General features: G+C 38.0%; 2 protein-coding genes across 2 annotated transcripts; both read right to left on the bottom strand.

Moving 5' to 3' along the window:
* Positions 1–361: 361 nt before the first annotated feature.
* On the bottom strand, positions 362–9,095 carry LOC113070058 (uncharacterized). The gene is made up of 10 exons (XM_026243217.1): positions 3,709–9,095; positions 2,392–2,761; positions 2,127–2,253; positions 1,805–1,839; positions 1,609–1,713; positions 1,436–1,533; positions 1,314–1,359; positions 1,126–1,224; positions 827–921; positions 362–745 (listed from the first exon to the last, which is right to left on the bottom strand). Exons 1-2 carry the CDS (start codon positions 8,909–8,911, stop codon positions 2,685–2,687), a joined length of 5,280 nt encoding a protein of 1,759 aa, XP_026099002.1. The 5' UTR covers positions 8,912–9,095; the 3' UTR covers positions 362–745; positions 827–921; positions 1,126–1,224; positions 1,314–1,359; positions 1,436–1,533; positions 1,609–1,713; positions 1,805–1,839; positions 2,127–2,253; positions 2,392–2,684.
* Positions 9,096–9,104: 9 nt separating this feature from the next.
* On the bottom strand, positions 9,105–13,028 carry LOC113070050 (uncharacterized). The gene is made up of 2 exons (XM_026243212.1): positions 12,964–13,028; positions 9,105–12,559 (listed from the first exon to the last, which is right to left on the bottom strand). The coding sequence occupies exons 1-2, from the start codon at positions 13,026–13,028 to the stop codon at positions 9,277–9,279; spliced, it is 3,348 nt and encodes a 1,115-aa protein (XP_026098997.1). The 3' UTR covers positions 9,105–9,276.
* Positions 13,029–15,100: the final 2,072 nt, after the last annotated feature.

Consider the following 15,100-nt stretch of genomic DNA (forward strand, 5'->3'; position numbering starts at 1 on the left):
ATTCTAGCTAAACTCTGCAGGAAAGTGGATCTTGCGAGCCAGATTTGAGGATCACTGCCTTACAGCATGAATACTTCTGTTGTGTACACTAAATATACTTTAACCATTTTCTCCAATTCCAGGTTTAATAGTACAATGAAATAAAATGATAGTCTTTTTTTTTGCATTCAGGTTATCCATTGTCATGTATTCTCTATGTAACCCAGTGTGATATGATTTGTGCTCAGAGATGTCAATTAAAACACATACATATACACACACACACACACACAAATTCTACTCAGAACATCTAATGTAGATCAGTAAACAAAAAAGGACATTGATAGACTACATTAAACTTCATGAAAGCAAGGACAAAAGTATATTCTAATTCATCATGTATTTATTTTTCTTTACAAACACTTTACATTGAAAATATTGTGCCTTAAAACCCCAGTGAGCAAGCCAGAAGGCAACAGTGGCAAGGAAAAACTCCCTAAATTAGTGAAGAGGATCATCAGCGGAGGTATAGGGAGAAACCTTGGGAGGAACCAGACTCAGCAGGGGCAAGCCATCCTCCTTTGGCTGGCATGTAAATTTGCTGTACATAGACCAAATATATTACAAGCCATCCATACAACATTTCATATAGAATTGTGTTACTTTTGTGGTTATGCATTTGTGAGATCTTTGACTATTGACTGCATCAGTTTAGAATTTTGCCGGGACTATTTCTGAAGATACTTGAACAATGATTTTGTATTCACTGTAAGAAAGAGAAGAAGAAAAGTTAAGTCAAATTAGTATCAACTTCTGATTAAGAAGCACAAAGGATAATAGATCCTACCTTTTTTCAGTTGTGTTCTTCATAAAAAGGGTTCATAGAGTGGAGAATCATTTAATGGATACGGAAGAAGTTTCAACTGTAGCTATTGCAGAAATCTAAAGATACATTCAAGGAACATTAACAAGTTGATTAGAGTTTGCACCACTTAAACATTTTGTAATTTACGTAGACATTACTCTCCACTCAACTTTTGACCGTAGATATTTAGTTGTGATGCACAAACCAGAAGATGTACATTTATTCAGTGAAACCATGCAAATGGGTAAATTCAGGCTTTGCACACATACAATTCAACGTACCGTTGTATTGGTTGTGTGCCTCTCCATAAAAACAGTTCATGGAGTGGAGAATCCAATACTGAAGGAGGAAGTTTCACATATGTAGCATATTGCAGAAATCTGAAAATACAGTCATGGAACATTAACTGATTGATATTGTTTACACAACTGAAACATTGTACAGATTTCTATGTATGTTGTATACTCACCTCTTGGGAACAGTGGACAGTAGATATTGGGTTTTCATGCACAAACCTGAAAAACATATCAACAGGTGAAAGACTGCTTTAAGAAATGGGTCAATTCAAGTATTGCAGATATATGAATTTACCTTTTGATTGGTTGTGTGCCTCTTCATAAAAACAGTCCGTGGAACAGAGAATCATAATGGATAAGGTGGAAGTTTGAAGTGTAACGTATTGCACAAACCTGAAAAAGTATCAACAGGTGAAAGACTGCTTTAAGAAATGAATCAATTCGAGTATTGCAGATATATGAATTTACCTTTTGATTGGTTGTGTGCCTCTTCATAAAAACAGTTCATGGCGAAGAAAAAAATCTAATATAGGATAAGGAGGAAGTTTCAAATATGTAGCATATTGCAGAAATCTGAAAATACATTCATGGAACATTAACAGCTTGATAAAGTGTTTGCACATCTGAAACATTTAGTGAAATATGTAGACATCTGCACACTTACCTTTGACAGTAGTTAGTGAGACTTGATGCACAAACCTGAAAAGATATTGCTATTAGGTGAAACCATGCCTGAACAAATTAGTCAGTTTTATTCTGGCACTACTATATTTACATTTTCATCAGTTATGTTCTTCATTAAGAAAGTTATTGAGGTACATAATTATGTGTTGGATGGAGTACAGATTCTCTTGTATGGGAGAAATTCTGACTTGTGCATTTCATACGTCTAAAAAGATGACTTGCAGATTTGCTTGCATATAGTTGATGAATTTAACCATGCCTTTATTCTGCTTGTGTAATCATGCACAACTCAGTCTACTTACCAATTTTGTGTTGTTCTATTGACTTAATTGTGATATTAAGAGACAAATGGATGGATGCAGGCAGTCTTTGTAGATGTTTCCTATAATGTTTGGAAGCATCCATTATGATTTGGATGGCTTAGAATGACTGAAATTAGATTATGGATTAAATGTCAGTTAAAAATAAATCTCTCAAAACTGAGAATTTAAGCAGAATTAAAATAATAATAATAATAATAATAATAATAAAGCATTAAGATGAATACAAAGTAAATACTACAGTTACCTTGGCTGAGTGAAGCTTACTAGCTCAAGAAAGAAGAGCAATTATGGGAGATGTTGGGTTGAAAATGATGATCACTTGTTTGAATTACAGGCTGGATTAACTGGACTCGGACCATGTTGGAATCTCAGGATAGCGCTCATATCGTAAGGACACAAAAACAGAACAGACAATACAGTGATACAATTCTCATTTCAGAGTGTTGCATTGATAAAATGGATTACCTTCAGATAATACTTCAATCATAACATGGAACAGCTGTACATATCCAACTGATGGATCATTATAAGAGTTATTCATTTAGATATAGATAGACTTAGAACATACCGTCGCCAGTTGTACACTTGCCCTGCAGTTGTATGCCAGTTGGAAGCTCAGGATGAACATTGAACAAGTAAGAGCACAGACAAGAAATAAATAATGCAGGTTATACAGATTTCATTACATAAATCACACACAATGGGTCTCATTCATGAAACATTCATAAATATACGAGTAAATATCTGAGTGATTTGCGCGTAAAGAGAACTTCCCAAAAACTCTTCTCCTGATTCACAAAAACTTCGTAAAGGTCAGATGTGATAGTGAAATGTGTGTGTGTGTTAATGAATTCCAATCAGTCGTAAATGGGACACGCGTGCACGCTCACTCTCAATTACCATAAATCACGCCCATTAAATCCGACTGGCAACTATATAGGAGCATCATATGACACCAAACGAAGGATTTCAACATGTCTTCTCAAAAGCGACTGAAAAAGAAACCTTTCTCAGCTGCAAAAATTGAAGTTTTATTATCAGAAGTTCATTCAAAACGCCACATTTAATCTTCAAGCGTACTAGTGGCATATGAGGTCCTAAAAAGGAAGTTTGGAAGCATATTACAGATCCTATTACTGGCTCTCATAATAAAACTTAAAAGAAAAACCTTATGTAATTAATATATATAATTTTTTTTTTTTTCAAAACGCTGTGTAAATATGTACCCGATTAATGTGAATTAAAATGCAGCCGTATTAATGAGCAAAATGTTCAGACGTTAAACGCACTATTTACACATGGCTGGGAGCAGGTGTAGATTTCTTTCATACCAACTAACATTAGGAAAATACGAACGTTTTAATGAATCCAAAAATTTACCCCAAAACCACTTTACACGTGATTTACACAAAAATTAGTTCTGCTCGCGTTTCATGAATTAGACCCATTCATTTTTACCTCAGTGAAATAAGGACTGCTTGGTGGAAACTGTAATATGTTTGCACAATTTCAACAGAGACATTTTCTGCATCTTTAACATAGACATGGTCTATCAGTGTACCTTTTTCAGTGGTAGGGTGTTGCACATGTTGACTGTATCCATGCAGTTCCATTAGTGTACCAATTGTAGATGATGTCAAGATGTCCTCATTGAAGTCTCCCATAATCACTTTCTTTCCTGACTGTTTCTCCAGCTCATCAATAACATGCAACATATTTTGTCGAAACCGATTAAGTGGATATGAATTAGGTCTGTACAGCAAAGCAGCATTCAAACTTAGATGTGGAACTGCAAAGTATAGACATTCCAAGTTACAAGGTTCTGGAACCCTGACATTAAAATGAATGCTTTCACAACAGAATAGTCCAACTCCACCTCCTCTTTGTTGTTTTAAATCAGTGAAAAGTGGAGTACTGTTGTCATAACATTTAGCTCTTGGATTGCTCTTAAAAACAAATCCTGGAATTTGTACTTGGTCTTCAACTTTTAGCCACGTTTCAGTTAAACAGATGCAATCTGCATTCATTATCTGTCTGTGAACTTGAAGATCCTGAACATGAGCTCGAAGACTTTGTACATTATGAAGAGCAATTGTAAACATGCCAGGTGCCTTTACAAAACTGTAATTTTCTAAAGCAAGTCGGGGCATGTTTTTCATAGCAGAGTCAATTTTCTCATTACAATATATGACAGAATCTTTGAAGTTATTAATTATTAGTCCATCGAGGGTTCTCACACGACTCAGTGCAACGTATGCTTGTCCCGGAGAAAATACCTTGTCAAGTGAGACGACCGCTTTATCTACGGTGAGTCCTTGCACTTTATGAACGGTGCATGCCCATGCCAATTTAAGTGGAAACTGACGTCTTAAACCACCATCGTTTGACACTTGATCTTCTTCCACTTCAATAACAGTCGAATTTGGGGAATATTTCTGTCGCAGCTTCGATCTCTGAATTTTACCAACATTTGGATCATCAAATTCAACATGGATAGCTGATGGGAAGTCATCATCATCATCATCATCATCACGTCTTTGTTTTCTGCTTATGTGGACAACTGTGCCACAGGCTCCATTGACAAGTCCATCAGAAACATCAACATTTTTCCTAAGCATTACTCTGGCACCAACACCCAAGGAAACACATTTGTCCAAACACGAGTTGAAAACTTTTGCATGAAATCCAACTTTCCTTTCTATTCTTCCAGTTTTTGGATTTCTAGCAAAGTCTCTAGCGTGAATAGTGATTGCCTCAGGACAACGCTCATTAAGTTTCTGTATATTGTACTCATCAACCTGAGCATTTGTAGGGAATATATGAATAGCATCGCATTCTTCACCAGTTTCACGTTGCTTCAACATGTTGATGTCATTTGGGCTTAGAGTTTCGTTCTTTTTATGAACTCTCAGACGATTTAACATTTCAGCAAAAGATGCATCTTGTTGCCTGACAACTTGTGTTAGTTCAGCAATTTCAAAGTTGGTATCCCAAAGATTCACTCCTTTTGGATCAACGTACAGGGGAATTCCCTTGACTGGCGGTAGCTGATAAAAATCACCAACACAGACCAAACTGACTCTTCCAAAAATTGAGTAGTCACCAGTTTGCTTAATTTGTCTCAATCTACCATGAACATAAGACAAAAGGTGATGGTCAACCATAGACACCTCATCAATGATCAGAATCTGCAAACCTCCAAGTTTTGCACGCAGTGAATTGATTTTGTCATCACCTAGGGGCTGATATGGCAGTTTGACATTGGCACCTATGGAAAAGGTATTATGGATTGTAGAAGCACCAATTTGAAAACTGGCCACTCCGGTTGACGCAGTTAAAATCACACTTCTATCATCAGGGTTTTCGGACAGCTGAGATAAAAGTCTGGAGGATTCATAGTAGATCGCTTTGATTAAATGACTCTTGCCTGTGCCTGCTCCACCAGTGACAAACAAGTGAAATGGTTCAGGGTTTTCACCAAGAAGTTTCTCTAAACACCATTTCCGTACTTTGTAAAAGATTGCACATTGTTGTGCATTTAATGATCGCAGTAAACATAATGCTTCCTCTCTAGAAATTCCAGCCTGATTGGTTTCAATTCTGTATGGAGTTCGAGGGTTCGTTACAAGATCTGGAATAGAACACTCCGAATCATCTTCATCAGGAATTGCATTACTCTTCCTTAGTTCTAAGCATTCGTGACGTTCCTTTTCAGTTTCAGGACATAATGCAGCCCAAGCATCTTCCAAATCAACACCTTGCTCCAAAAGCTGTTGAGCTCGATCAATTTTGTCACTTTCCTTTTCAAAGAGTGCTCGATTAGCATCAACAATACATTTGACTTGAGTCACATTTCTCCCACATTTCACAGCACCACTGTTGTAGAATTCCTCATAAGTGCTAAAACTCTCAGGCTTGAGCTGACAATCTTCATAATGTGGCAAGAAAAGTTGCAACAATGAATGAAAGTACTTTTCTGGATCTTTTTTGGGAGAAAATCTCGGATATCGAACAACAGCAGGGTCAGTTCGAGTTCTCTTCATCATATAACCACAGTCGTTGTTAAGCTTGATCACCTTGTCTTCAGAAGATTTTTTTTGTGAAGAAACCTCCGATTTTGACAAGATCCTGTTTTCAGAGCAAAAACTTGCTAGACATTGGGTCTCAAACTCTTCAGTGTTTGGCCTATTCTTGTATCGGTCAACCAGACTAGTCATCCAAAAGCTAGCTTCTTCACCAGACTGATCAACTTTGTTTTTGATGACACGAAGAGGCAAACTCATCTTTACAGGATTCAATCCAATTGGAATAAACTGGACTTTACGAGAACATTCCTTCAAGTGCATACCGGTCAGACGATACACAGCCTCTTGAGCAGAAACTTCTCGGTTGTGAAGATATACACTACCAAGCATCTTCAGTGATGATCTCGCTTCAAGGTTTCCATTCATGGCTTCGTTTTGCGCACGTTGCAGCAACAATCCCATTTCTTGTTCTGCTTTTGTGATGTAACTGATAATGTAAACCACTACGGAGTAAGCATCAGTGACGTACTGGATATCCATGTTGCCTTGCCAGGCACGCAGTAAATGTTTATTATACTGGTTCACCCAGACGTCTTTTGGACTTCTTTTCAGGACAATGGATTTCTTTTTGGAACACTGCCCATACACTTTCTCAAAGATAGCTTGGTTAATACCAATGGACTCAAAAAATGCATCAGTAGAGTCATAATCCATATCAGAAGCTGTTAAAGCCTTTTTCACTTTTTCTAAAACTGCACGTGCAGTATCTTTTCCGTCACCGCTTTTCAAATCGTCTCGACTACCACCTCTTGTAATAAAGGTACGGCTTGATGGGGGTCGTGGAAAATTAAATCTGCAAACTGTCTTTTTCTTACGACACGTCTTTGAATGTCTGACACTGTGCTTCTGAACACAGTTGACAATCTCAAACAGATCAGTTTCATCCTCGCTTGGGATCTCACAAGTGATGTACCGATCAATAAAACTAGCAACCAAACCATCGTTTTCTTCATTGTCTTCATTTAACATTGGGGCATTTTCAACCCAAAACAGACAGTGAACATGAGGAGATCCACGCTGTTGAAACTCTACCCGATAAAAGTAATCTACTATCTTACCAATCGGTTGAGCTGAAGACATGATTACATCTCTCAGAAAACAATGCCATCTATGATCAAACATTCTTGCAGCAGTCACTGGGTTTCGTCTAATCAATCCACATTTTTCAGACCAGTCAAGTTCATCTGCTTTCAGATTTTTCCCTTCTTGTTTGATTATAGTACTAATCATTTCTGGCCATCTGAGATCCGCAGAACTAAAGGATGCAAAGAAAGTTGGAATACCTAGCTGTCTTACAAGTGCAAAAAGGTCCTTTTGAGTAGACTGCCAATATGGAGGCGTTCCACGGATTGGTCTCAAAAACTTGTATCCTTCATCAAAATTCAAGATTTTAGATAACGAGTCTGGGTTTGTTAGTACATCTGATGTCACTTCAGTCAACAAACTCTTCTCAGATCCTTTGCGCAAAGCAATTGAAACATTGGATACAACTTGATCAATCTCAGACAGATACTGTGCATAGAAAATGAAGTCTGTGCTTCGTGCAAAACGTCCATCTGCATTGAGGATTCTTGCATTCAAGTATCTCGACAGTGTTATTTTTACCTCCCTCTTATCATGAAATGTTGGACCACCAGTTGGATACAGAACAGGGAAACATTTTGCTTCGTTAGACCTATCGGATAACAAACTAACAGGACTGTTACCTTCAGCAGGTGCCAGATTTAATACATCTTGGAAATGCTGATCAATTACTTCTGAACCGATGTCCACAGGTTGCAAAGACGTATCTGACAAAAGACCACTTTGCTCTTTGATGTAGGTAAGGTCTTCCTCTTGCTGTTCATCAAGGTCATTTTCGTCATCAATCTTTTCAACTACGTCTTGTTGCTCCATTTCATCTACAACATTTTCTTCTGGTTCGTTCAAAGAGTTGATCCACTGCTGATTAATCTCCACATCACCGAACCACTTATTGAACTGGATTAAATATTTCAGAGCATTTCGAACACGATCAGTGTGTACATACTTGTACTCATAATGCCCTTTGTAGGTTAACTTGCGTTTCAGTTTGATCCTTATCATCTTGTCATCACATTCATTTCGTGGAAGGATATTGGACACATCTGAGGCATTAACTGGGACGCACACTACAGGGCCATGGCATCCATGTTGTTTACCACGAGGAAGGCACAATAATTTCATAAAAGGAATGTTACGTGCAATGAGATGTTGTTCCAAAGAGTTGAGGCATTTCAGTTGATTTGGAACATCCACCAAATGCATGTTGTTTGCAACGCTCTCTTCAGGCAGTTGTCCACAAAGGATTTTTCGATGACACGTTAGACAGATCCATAATTTGCACCCTGAGGAATGAGCAGAAGATCCTTCACACTTTTGATCACAGACATGAAGATACCTGGTTGTGATGCATCTTCTTCCCAAAGCAGCGATTTTTACACCTTTGCCTTCATAGCAATGTGTTCTACATTCAACAACCTGCTTTCTGAAAAGTAAACGGTGACAGACACAGCACACAAACTCTAGACCACTACTAATTTCTTGTCTAAAATTACCAATAGCAACAGCAATGTCTTGTTGTTCCTTCTTTCTTGCATACTTTTCACAACCTTTTTGTATTGAAAGAACACGGAAGTTCACATCTTTGTGATATTTCATTACAGAATACTCACACACTCTTCTTTTGAAGGCCAGGTTTTGCAGATATTTTTTCTTTGAATACTCACACACTCTTCTTTTGAAGGCCAGGTTTTGCAGATATTTTTTCTTTGAATACTCACACACTCTTCTTTTGAAGGCCAGGTTTTGCAGATATTTTTTCTTTGAATACTCACAAACTCTTCTTTTGAAGGCCAGGTTTTGCAGATATTTTTTCTTTGAATACTCGCATACATTTGCCTGAAAAGAAACATTATATTTATATTTCAATCGAGAATACTGGCAAACACGTTTTTGGAACTGAATATTGCTCAAGTACTTGGCCTTAGAACGTTCACACTTTGATAATCGAACATCAACATTTTTTAGATATTTGTCACGAAGAGTTCCCTTTTTTCTCTCTTGGTAATATCTATCTCTACTGTATTTTGTTTTCTCAGATTCAATTTTTTTCCCCCTGTAAACTGGGTCTTCAGAATATTTTGTTTTGGCATATTCAATTTTTTTCCCCCTGTAAACTGTGTCATCAGAATATTTTGTTTTGGCATATTCAATTTTTTTCCCCTGTAAACGGTGTCATCAGAATATTTTGTTTTGGCATATTCAATTTTTTTCCCCCTGTAAACGGTGTCATCAGAATATTTTGTTTTGGCATATTCAATTTTTTTTCCCCTGTAAACGGTGTCATCAGAATATTTTGTTTTGGCATATTCAATTTTTTTCCCCCTGTAAACGGTGTCATCAGAATATTTTGTTTTGGCATATTCAATTTTTTTCCCCCTGTAAACTGTGTCATCACAATATTTAGCTTTGGCATGCTCAATTTTGTTCTGTCTGTATTCCGGGTCATTACCATACTTTGACTTTTTGTACGTCAATTGTTTTTGTCTGTACTCACTGTCGTTGTGATATCTCTCTCGATGCCTTTTGGTAGGACAACATTCTGCAGCATCGCTTACCTTTCTCTTACGCAGACATGGTTTGCTGACCTCATTTGAGACCACATTTCCACATGCTCCTGCACAAACAGAATCTCGATCCCTGTGCTTAACACACGTCACAACTTCATAATGATTACGGTTACAGTGTTTCAGATAAATTGCATTCTGAGTGAATACCTCTCCATTAGGTTTGTACGCATTCCATCGGCCGTCATTAAAAGTCATTATTGTGGTTTTAAAAAGATCGGCCGCAACAAATATGTCAATTTCTGTTACCCATGAACCAGAATAAAACATTCTAGATCGTGTCAGATAATCCTCTGCTGAAGAATACTCACTTCTCACGTACCGCTCAAACAGCGGAGTATTCATCTTGAAATGTTTCACAACTGCACGGCGAACCTTCAAGTGTTTCTCCTCACTTCCACATATCACATGTGCCAATGATCTGAAAAAACAGTTGCCGTCTGGTTTAATGGTCTTTGTCTGACACGGAGCTGATATAGGACCAAAGTTTATGACATTATGGTCACTGTTATCATTGGACATTTGTATGAGCTCACATAAAGCTTGCTTATCATTATGTGTTAAGGGAGAAAAAAAGACATCTGGAACTGAAACATCAGTGATCATCAAGTCATCGGTTACAACGGTTTCAACGTGTGATTTTGTAACCCGTTTACCTGACAGCTCAAGGTGCTTTTCTTTCCTCAATCTTTTACCTTTACTTGGCAACACATTAGAGGCTGTCTGCGTTGGAAGGTTAGGGTTTCTCACGTCTGCAAGTTCATCCACCGGTACTGAATAATCAGGGGTCTTTGGCTCAGTCTTCACAGATTCACGTACCTTTGTTGTGCGTTTTAAGAGGGTTTTACCGGAAGAGCATGGGAAACTGCTGCTGCCTGCTTCTTGAAGCGGATCAGACACTTCTGCATCTGCATGAACCAAAACTCCAGTTATCTCAAATGGTGGCTCAGGTTCCCCAAACAACTGTGCCATCTCATTAATATAGTTGTACAGAGACTCTATGGTACTGTGATAGACTACACAACTTGTGTCTGTCCTGATGGCATGAGAGTCAACGACTGCATACCATGACCCCTGCTTAATAACTGCAGATGTGTTGGCACAAATGGTTAACAAGAAAGCATCAGCACTAAGTAGAGTTTGCTGAAGGGCTACATCAAGTGGCATGGCTACACTGCTTATGGCTTGGTCATACTCGTGGTACTCATTGACATTAACAAAACCAGTCAGAGAATGAGTGTACTCAATGGAAAATGTAGTATTACCCAACATGTGTCTCCTCGGTAATTCATGGACTGCAATGTAATTCCTACCCTTGACTTGTCTGTCTTTTATGTTACCATGTTTTTTCAGATACTCATAGAGGCGTGTTCCTGCAACCAAGACACCGTCCAGATCTGGTGTTGACCACATCAGCACATTCTTCAGCTTGCTTTTCAACACCGCCGTCAAACTGATGGCTCCACACTGCCTGTTGCGTGAATTTCCAAAGCGGGCATCAGCTTGATCAAAAGATCCTTTTAGCATGGGTTTCTGTGGAAAATCAGAACAAACACCCAAAGCACTTTCATGGGAACTTGCAGGAATGTTTTGTTCAGATTGCATGGGTTTTGATTTGCTTTTCATTGGGTACCTCATCTGGGGTCGACTGACCTTGCCTGAGTCTACTTGAAAATCATATGTCCTTACCTCAGTCTTGACCGATTCACATACCTTGGAAGAGCGTTTTACAACTTCACTGTAAAGGGCTTTACCAGAAGGTCGTGGAAAACTGCTGCCAACTGCTTGACCGAGAGAACCTTTCTGCACTGATTTCTGTGGAAAGTTTTCAAGGGTTTTCAAGGGTTTGCAAGGGTTTGCAAGGGTTTGCGCATTTGACAGATGCAAGTTTGCAAGGTTTACTGATACGAGTTTGCAAGGGTTTTCAAGGGTTTTCAAGGGTTTGCAAGAGTTTGCAAGAGTTTGCAAGGGTTTGCAAGAGTTTTCAAGGGTTTTCAAGGGTTTGCAAGGGTTTTCAATGGGTTTCAAGGGTTTGCAAGGGTTTTCAAGGGTTTGCAAGGGTTTGCAAGGATTTGAAAGGGTTTGCGTATTTGACAGATGCGAGTTTGCAATGTTTTCTGATGCATTTACTGATGCCAGTTTGCAAGGGTTTTCAATGCTGCCAGCTTTTGGTGACAGCAATGCCTCATTTTTTTTAAGAGGATTCAGCGTAACCTCTGTATTTGCACGTCTCTGAGCATAAAGCCGTTTGGCTATCGTTGCCCTCTTCTTCGGTCGCGGCATGCCGACTCTCTTGACGATAGCCAAACGACTCTCTTGACGATAGCCAAACGACTCTCTTGACGATAGCCAAACGACTCTCTTGACGATAGCCAAACGACTCTCTTGACGATAGCCAAACGACTCTCTTGACGATAGCCAAACGACTCTCTTGACGATAGCCAAACGACTCTCTTGACGATAGCCAAACGACTCTCTTGACGATAGCCAAACGACTCTCTTGACGATAGCCAAACGACTCTCTTGACGATAGCCAAACGACTCTCTTGACGATAGCCAAACGACTCTCTTGACGATAGCCAAACGACTCTCTTGACGATAGCCAAACGACTCTCTTGACGATAGCCAAACGACTCTCTTGACGATAGCCAAACGACTCTCTGCCGCAAGTGAAAGCAGTCTATTACCAGTGCACCACCACACATAAAAGAAAAGATGTACAATTTTTAGCTATGCTTTGTTATACATTTAAACGTACTTAAGCAGTATATTCTAAATGTTCAAAAAGTTTGACTTACCTCAACTCAGTCTTTAACCAATGTGCCACCCCAAATGAAAGAAAAGGTATACTTGCCAGCCATGCTTTGTCATACAATTAAACCCTTACTTCAGCACTGTTCTAAATTGTTTTTAATGGTTACAAAAGTTGCCTTACCTCAACTCACACAACTCAGTCTTTAACCAGTGCACCACCACACATTAAAGAAAAAAAGGTATACTTGTCAGCCATGCTTTGTTATACAATTAAACACTTACTTCAGCACTGTTCTAAATTGTTTTTAATGGTTACAAAAGTTGCCTTACCTCAGCTCGCAGTCTTTAACCAGTGAATCACCATGCATAAAAGAAAAGTTATACTTGTCAGCCATGCTTCATTTTACAATAATAAAAAAAAGAGTTCAGCAGTACATTCCAAATTCTTTTTTAATGGTTACAAAGAGTTGCCTTACCTCAGCTCGCAGTCTTTAACCAGTGCACCACCACGCATAAAAGAAAAAGTTACACTTGTCAGCCATGCTTTGTTAAACATTTACTTCAGCAGTATATTCTAAATACATTTGAATAAAGTTCAAAAAGTTTGAAATACCTCAACTCTTTTACCAGTGTACCAGCACATGCAAAAAAAGAGTGATAAGTTACATAACATACATTTAAAAAGTACATTCAATTTTCTTTTTACATCTACAAGAATTATAAATGTTACCTCAACTCACACTCTTGTCAATTTACCAGCACACATAAAAAGAAGCATTGTTTAGCATAGATTCAATTTACACATTTCACACACACACAAAAAAAACTTTAAACAGTTAATTATAAACTCTTTACTAAACTTTACCAATTACCAACATAATTTTCAAGAAAATATAGTGTAGACTACAAAGACTAAATTACTTTGTTTAAATAATTTGCAACAATCTGAATCAGAATTAGTAAATTCTTGTGCATCACTTTACCAAAACACACACACAAAATTCCTAACATTAAACAACCTTCCAATAAACTCCAGAATTGCATTACAAATCAAACAATAGACTAGCATAAGACAACTAATTAAAGTAAAGAGAAAACACTTCAAAGGAGTTGCCATTTTGAACACATGGTCATTACAAGCAACAAACAAAAAGAACATACTAAATATTTCATCAAATTATCCACAATCAAAACAATTAAGAATAATCAATAAACAGACACTTTGAAAACAAACGTACCTGCTGTAGAAAAACAGATAAACTGAGCAGCACATGCTCTTTCCCTGATATACTGCCAAATTTAAGACCAGGTGCAGCTTGATTAATTAGTTAGCATGTGGTCTAATGCTTTTTGCTTCTTACACCTTACCGTCTCCACTGCAGCCCGTTTAAAATGCATTGACTGAATGGCACACTCTGCTAAGCCACTGTTCTGACCTTTTGAGGTTGTAGGTTCGATTCCAGGGTGGGTAATGTTTGTTCTGTTCCAGATGTTGGATTTTCACTGTGTGTTTGAATTGAATCAAAACTTTCTTTGTGTTCATTCTCATTTGAATTTATTCCATTTTGAACTTTTGATCTCATTCTCACACCTTAACCTCTCTTCTGTGCCATGTAAATTGTGTGTCAACTAATGTGGCACACTTAGCTAATGCGTTGGTTCTGAACCTGTGAGGTTGTGGGTTCGAAACCTGTATGGGAAAAGTTTAAAATTGGGTATAAAGTTGTCATTTCAATTCCTTTATTACATGGGTAAGAGCTGTACTAAAGTTTCTTAAAATGGGATCAAAAATAAGTGTGTTTTTGTAACTTCATTCTGCGTTCGTTCTCATCAGACCTTCTGATTTCACCTTATCTGTAATTCTGAATCTATCTGTTCTGTAAAAAGTGCTGAAAAAGTTGCTTGAAAAACCCTTAAAAGCCAAAGAGCAATAAGGGCTTGGCCCCAGAAAGGCTGCTTGCAGCTTTAATAGCGATTGTTTTTGGTAGAATTTTCGAGCAAAAACAATCGATCACTATGCTAGCCCTATGAAGGGAACATGGGAAAATGATGAAATTTGGCACACTTTTAGAGATGGTCACCAATAGTGATCTGACCAACTTTGGGGTCTCTAAGACCAACTCTACAGCGCCACCACCAGTTCAAAAATTCAGTTTTGAAACTTTAATAACTCCTGAACTTTTTGGTCTATCCAGATACGACTTAGTACACATGATTACTCTCTTCGTGGAGATTACACTCTATACCTTACATTAAGTCTCCACCCATTACAGTAATTGCTATTAATCTAATTAAGTGTTTCCGTTTAAACGCTACTCCTCCTTCAAAAGTGGTTTGATTTTTCTGAAATTTGCCACAGACGATCTTCGGACCGAGCCGCACAGAAATGACTGAACAGATTTTTGATATTCATCTTTGTTCAAAAGTTATTCAATTGTGAACATAACGAGGTCGACCCAAAATCGGT

The sequence above is a fragment of the Carassius auratus genome, unplaced genomic scaffold (assembly GCF_003368295.1).
Source record: "Carassius auratus strain Wakin unplaced genomic scaffold, ASM336829v1 scaf_tig00002951, whole genome shotgun sequence".
NCBI lineage: Eukaryota > Metazoa > Chordata > Actinopteri > Cypriniformes > Cyprinidae > Carassius > Carassius auratus.

Bases quoted from the DNA above. Each gene is read 5' to 3' on its own strand.
- LOC113070058 (XM_026243217.1), bottom strand. From the start codon at position 8,911: ATGAAATATCACAAAGATGTGAACTTCCGTGTTCTTTCAATACAAAAA. The intron at 2,762-3,708 runs GTACACTGATAG...GTTCATCCTGAG, and splicing joins ACACCCTACCACTGAAAAAG to CTTCCAACTGGCATACAACT.
- LOC113070050 (XM_026243212.1), bottom strand. From the start codon at position 13,028: ATGGCTGACAAGTATAACTTTTCTTTTATGCATGGTGATTCACTGGTT. The intron at 12,560-12,963 runs GTAAGGCAACTT...CACTGGTAATAG, and splicing joins GTTAAAGACTGCGAGCTGAG to ACTGCTTTCACTTGCGGCAG.